The sequence below is a fragment of the Pseudochaenichthys georgianus genome, unplaced genomic scaffold (genome assembly GCF_902827115.2).
Source record: "Pseudochaenichthys georgianus unplaced genomic scaffold, fPseGeo1.2 scaffold_553_arrow_ctg1, whole genome shotgun sequence".
Taxonomy (NCBI): Eukaryota; Metazoa; Chordata; class Actinopteri; order Perciformes; family Channichthyidae; genus Pseudochaenichthys; species Pseudochaenichthys georgianus.
Genome location: NW_027263114.1, coordinates 58,198 through 64,163, shown reverse-complemented (window position 1 = coordinate 64,163; position 5,966 = coordinate 58,198). Strand labels below are relative to the sequence as shown.

General features: G+C 40.3%; 2 protein-coding genes across 3 annotated transcripts; one reads left to right on the top strand and one right to left on the bottom strand.

Moving 5' to 3' along the window:
• Positions 1-2,080: 2,080 nt before the first annotated feature.
• Positions 2,081-3,539, top strand: nudt15 (nudix (nucleoside diphosphate linked moiety X)-type motif 15). The gene is made up of 3 exons (XM_034079145.2): positions 2,081-2,517; positions 2,873-3,069; positions 3,158-3,539. The coding sequence occupies exons 1-3, from the start codon at positions 2,369-2,371 to the stop codon at positions 3,286-3,288; spliced, it is 477 nt and encodes a 158-aa protein (XP_033935036.1). The 5' UTR covers positions 2,081-2,368; the 3' UTR covers positions 3,289-3,539.
• LOC117443195 (carboxypeptidase O-like) lies at positions 3,437-4,657 on the bottom strand. Of its 2 annotated transcripts, XM_034079147.2 has the most exons (3): positions 4,543-4,657; positions 4,134-4,218; positions 3,437-4,053 (listed from the first exon to the last, which is right to left on the bottom strand). In XM_034079147.2, the coding sequence occupies exons 2-3, from the start codon at positions 4,138-4,140 to the stop codon at positions 3,791-3,793; spliced, it is 270 nt and encodes an 89-aa protein (XP_033935038.1). In that variant the 5' UTR covers positions 4,141-4,218; positions 4,543-4,657; the 3' UTR covers positions 3,437-3,790. The 2 variants fall into 2 exon arrangements, with proteins under 2 accessions (XP_033935038.1, XP_033935037.1); XM_034079146.2 differs by having other exon boundaries at positions 4,134-4,657.
• Between the last annotated feature and the right edge of the window lie 1,309 nt (positions 4,658-5,966).

Sequence of the window (5,966 nt, the reverse complement as noted above, 5' to 3'; positions counted from 1 at the left end):
CGACTGCGCATGCTCTTGTCTGCCCATTTCTTTAGACCTTTGCAACGTTCAAGCTCCACTGTTAAAACGAAATGTACATAGCCTACACAGGTATTCAAGTAGAGCTAGTACATCGTGTCGTTTTCCTTAAAAAACATATCTAATCTAATTTTAACCCATCCTCTTTATCCAAACCATCTTACTATTATAATGTGGGCATTTTCGAAATAATGTATCAGTTGTCCTAAAAGTCCATGATCAGAATGTCCGTTTTACAATATTTACACAGCGATGAAGGCAGCACTGGCCTCTGGGTTGTGTTGATTTGTTTTTCTTGGACCCCACTGTTTGAGAAGTGCTACTATATATAAACTAAACCGTTATGAATAATATCTTTGAAGCTGCTTTAATCAACAATATTTCCCTTATGTATTTGCTAGCTACTGGTGAATACCACAGATTTTAAAACATAACGAACATTCAGATGTTCAACAACATGTGCAATATAACTTCTCAATACTATGTGGATTATCACTTTTTATGGCAATTTTCTTCAATAATGTATTTAGTTTTGTAAGCTTTTTTACGGTTAACTGTTAAACTAAATGTGTCATACAAAATCTACTTTTTATACACTTTATATGTAATACTCAATGGTTTTTCTATTCATTGTAATTGTATAGCAATTTATGTGACAAGGATTTCCTTCAGCATTAAAAAAACCAATTACTTCCTTCTTATTTTCTACACATGAATTATAAACAAATGTCCCTTAACAAATACAGCCTATATTGCATTTAAGAAGCCTTTAAGCCTTCTGTATTCATATATCCTTTAGAATGAAAGGGTAAGAAACATGCCACAAGTCTTGACATGAAGATGAAGTAGAATAATCTCCTCATATAGGACCAGCTCTACTTGACGTTTATATAATCCCCCTATGGATCTCATGCATCAGAACCCACTCCAACCTGTATATGTTTGTTGTGCCTGCCTTCTGGCAAAAGATTATCTTGTTAAACATTCAAAGAATTGAGACACGCCTCACTTCCAACATGTCAGCATCATATTCATAAACACATCACATTCACCTGTAAGGGGGGGTCGGGGGCAAGCGCTGGGAAAGTTCCACTCTGAAGTCTGATTTCAAAAGTTGCATAATGTTGAAACCGCAGAAAGTAAACAGAGAAAGTAAAGCCATGCTTTCTGTAAACGTTCAACCGGAACGTCAAGACTGATTCTAGACAGCCCAGCCTCTACGGAGTTTAGACAGTGTTGAGCCAAATGTACAAACATTTAAATTCATTCCAATGTATAAAAGGCTTATAAATACTGAAAAGTATCCTCTTGATCATTGGATATTATGCATTCATGCTAAAAAATAACCAGCAAAAAAGTAGAACAACCGAAATTATTATACATATGAAATGTCATCATAAACCATTGCTCTGCACTGGTGGAGGTTAACCTGTATCATTTCTAAATAAAAACAGGATGTGAAAGAAAGACCCACATCTCCTTAAATATAAGGTCATTTATTCAGACAAATTATCCATTTGATCCATTCAGTCGTTTCGAAGTACGGTTATATGATCATTTCTGCACAATATAATCTACATGAAGAGAAACACTTTAATGAGTATGATCCTCTGGTTCATGTCTTAGTTGTGACGTTATTGACATTTTCTCTGAAAAACGTCAAAGCCATGAGCGTGAGGCCTTATTATGGCAACAGAGACATGACATAGACCCGCACTGAAGTGACCAGTCAAAGGAAAATATATAAACACTTCTGTGAATAGTACACATGCAAAATGTAGTCAATACACTAAAATATTACATTTCACTCAAAATTGTCTTCAGGCAATAGAGAGAAAAACTGTATAAACGTATCTGCACAAATCGTTATCAAAAAGAGAAAAACCAAATCACCAACAGATGGCGATCACAGTCCTCCAGTATATGGAAACAGGAAATCCAGAGAAAATTAGGGAAAGGAATTATTAGGGAAATAAATGTAAACATAAATACATTAACCATGAAAATAATTATATATGAATACAAAAATGTACCTGCACATGTATTTAATAATTGAGACTTTTATTTCTGAATATCTCTCTTATTTATGGCCGAATTTTGTTCTCCATACCATAATACATAAATACCAGCATACTAAAAATAACTAACTAAATAGTACATTTTAGAAGACATACTGTCATCTACGTATTACATAAGCATATTGACACTGACTCAACTAAAAGCTAATGTACCGAAGAAATATCTTTCAAACGATGTTTAAAGCGAAAACGGAAGTTCACAGACGGGAACCCTCTTGCTCTGGTTTAGCTAGCTTTTTTAATATACGTGAGTCGTATTTAAGGTTGCACAGATGTCTGATAAAACTATGAAACTTCCAGGAGTTGGGGTCGGGGTTCTGATAACAGACTCAGCCCACCCCGGCTGTGTTCTCCTGGGGAAACGGAGAAGTGCAATGGGCCAAGGGAAGTACCAGCTCCCCGGCGGCCACTTGGAGTTTGGGTAGGTAACATAAGCAGCTAGTTAGCAAGCTCCACACACAACAAATAAACCCCATTACAATGAAATAAAAACGTCTTTGCAAGTTTGTATAGAGCCGAATTATCCCAAAGTGTTCAGCATATATGAAAACATGTTTTAAATGTGCATTATTATACTTGCCTGCCAAATAGGTGTACACAAATACAAATGTGTAATTTTGGTGTTCAGGAGTGTGTTTTTAAGAACCTTCTTTCTTAGACATTCAGTCATGTCAAAAAAGGTCCTGCAAGTGGATGCAGTCGTCAGTATAATAACTGTTTATCATGCATATGATGACTTTAATTGGATGTGACACTCATGTCTATGTCATTGAAAGAGAGACGTGGGAGGAGTGTGCTCACAGAGAGGTGTTGGAGGAAGCAGGGGTGTGTTTGGTGAACGTCTGCTATGCCTCGGTGGTGAACTCCATCAAACTGGAGGAGCAGCACCACTACGTCACCATCATCATGCAAGGAGAACTGGACAGGAAGCAGTCAGGAGAGCCAGAGAACCTGGAGCCAGAGAAAAATGAGGGTATGTGAAGCCGAACGGATGTTTTTACAAGATTTAGATGAAAACGTGTCCTACTTACCCGACATATGCTTCGTTCTCTGCCTGACAGGTTGGACCTGGACTCCATGGGACCAGTTTCCTCCAGAGGAACTGCTCTTCTTGCCGTTAGCCAACCTGAGACAACAAGGCTTCCAGCCATTCAGGAACATAATAACCTCCAGCATTGAAACTCAGCTTTAAATGTTTGCATTGGGAAACTTCCAAAGCAAAAATACCTCTTCAAAACTCAATATCTTGGTTTACAACGGTGGATGGATAACATGTAGTTTCTAAAACATAAAACACAATTTAGAGTGGCACAAGGACTTGAAATGTTTTGAACACAAGACACGTTTAAAGGTTTTTATTTTGTATTGCTTTTTGGCGCCAGATGTTATTTATATGTCGACGTCGTCATATTCAATTAAATAAAAAAAAGATTTGTGGATATACTAATGTGTCAGGCATTGCCTAAAATAAGATTTGTATTGAAGTCTATGATTAATTATAGATGTATTTATGTATAATAAATATAATCAAAGGTGCATTGGTATGTATGATGCATTTACATACTTTTGCTCATGATTAATCTACAAAAATGTATAGCTTAAAAACTGGAGCTCTCCTTGAAACTAACCTAACATACGCAAGATAAATGAAACTTAAAGCAAAACAGCAGGAGTTATTTCCCCCCCCCCCCCCCTCACATCAGGGTGGTGCCGGTGACACCCAAGGCTAACAGCATGCTCCACAGGGTTGCAGCGGTTGCAGTGGCCCCACTAAAGGTCTTGTCGTGGGCGTAGGTGATGATGTGCAGGGCTCCGCTGTAGGCCTCCTCGCAGGTCGGCTGGATCTGATCCTGGGGAAGCTCGAAGCCAAACGTCCCGTCATCTCTCAGCTCAAAGGTGTAGGTTAAGGGGATTCCCTGCATCCGGGCCCAGTCTTGGGAGGAACCAGAGTTGGCGTCTGTAGAAAGAGGGTACACTGCTGTTTTTCTGCGAGCACGGCAACAAAGTCAAATACATCTGTGTGATGTGTGGACTTACACATCATATCCGGTGAGGTTCCTACGGTGTAGTCCTTCCCGTGCACGCTCCGAATGGCGTCTGCTGCACCCCTACCTACCTTCTTCTGAAGAAACACATTAGCTTTTGTTATACAGTCATTGAAAGCATCTGTATTAGCTCTATGTGCTTTACTTTTTCTTCAGTTTAAGAAAGAAAACTGAAATGAGTTGTCTCAAAATGACCCATAATGACTGCAAAGATATGCAAAACAACTGAAAAATGAGCACTAAGAAAGGTTAAACATCTCAAAATACATGCAAAACGACTACACGAAGATGTAAAATAACAAAAAAAGACTTCCAGCCTGTAGCCAAGTAGGCTAGACAAGTGCTGCTCAGGACATCTGCTCGGTATAAGAGGGCAGCAGACCGCAGATCCCTGCTCCCACCTATGGTGTCAGCCAGAGAGTATGGCTCTCCACTCAGACGACCAGTTTATTCTGTCAAGCGGCTCGCCGGCGGGGTCGTGGACCCCAGTATCTGGTGGATTGGGAGGGCTATGGTCCTGAAGAGAGGGAATGGGTATCATCAAAGAACATTGTCGACCCAGACCTCATCCGGGATTTCCACAAGCATCGTCCGGTGCCGGGGGGGGGGGGGGGGGGACTGTCACATCCTGGCCCTGGCTGATCACCTCACTCCCTCACCTGGTGTCTTTTCCTTCCCTGTTAATCACCTGCCTGGCCTCAATGGGCCTCAGCTGTCCCTAATCATTACTCCTCTCCTGTGTATTTAGTCTGTGCTTTTGCCTTGGTCAGTGCCAGTTCGTCTTGTCTGTCCAGCAGGTAGTGCTCCAAGATACTCTCCTAAAGTAAGCTATAGTTTTAGCTGTTTAGCGTTTGTACCAACTTAGTTGGTTGTTTTTTTGTTGCTGCATTAGTATTTTTTCCACCATTTTTTCGTTGCTTCCAGCCTGTAAATCTTTTTGATCTTTGCCTGTATTATTTTGCCTTATGGATTAAACGCTTGACTAAAACCTTTTTTGCATGGTTGTGCAAAAAAGTAACTTGAGTCCTATTTTTGCTCGTGCCCGTACTTTTGTTTGATACTGTGGCGTTAACGTCTTTACAAATGAACAGGAAACAGTACTCCGCTGTCTCCGAACTGTGAGTTCATGCTTGTGAAGATATCTTTAACAACCACTGTGGTGGGGAAGAGTGAGTAGTGATACAAATGCCATATCAATCTCATTAGTATGCAGAAAAAGTGACAGGTCGCCCCGCCCCTTTTCGACCGGAAGTCCCGCCTTATTTGACCGGAAGTCCCGCCTTTTTTATTTTTGAAAACCGGAAGTCCCGCCTCGTTCGACCGGATGTCCCGCCCCCGCTTCCGGCGGATGTCCCGCCCCCGCTTCCGGTTTACAAAATAAAATTAAAATTAAAAAAATGAGAAAAATAAAATGCCGTTGTTTTCAATCAATTAATATGTCTAGGATATATATATCCCGCCTCCTAACCACTTCCTGTGTGGTTAATCCTGTATATAGTATCGAATGTAACTTACAATTACTTGCAAAATAGCATGAAATTAATCAAAAGTAAAGCATCTAAAAAAAACATATATTTAAACCTCTCTGTTTTTGCAAACAAGACATGAGGGGAGAGAACATATGGTGGAGGAGGGGGGAACACACACACACACACACACACTTTCCCCGCCCCTCACCCTCTCCCTCTGTCTAAATAAAAAGCCAGCGTCACTCTTAAATATTTTTCAAGTCGAGAGAAAATGGCCAAGAGACGTCTTGATATGAATTTAATCAGCGAGACACCGGTGACAACTTACAGCCATCCGTTGGGTGCTCCAAATCAAA

Coding starts and splice junctions, on each gene's coding strand:
- nudt15 (XM_034079145.2), top strand. CDS start 2,369: ATGTCTGATAAAACTATGAAACTTCCAGGAGTTGGGGTCGGGGTTCTG. Junction 2,518..2,872: donor GGCGGCCACTTGGAGTTTGG/GTAGGTAACATA, acceptor TGTCATTGAAAG/AGAGACGTGGGAGGAGTGTG. Junction 3,070..3,157: donor GGAGCCAGAGAAAAATGAGG/GTATGTGAAGCC, acceptor TCTGCCTGACAG/GTTGGACCTGGACTCCATGG.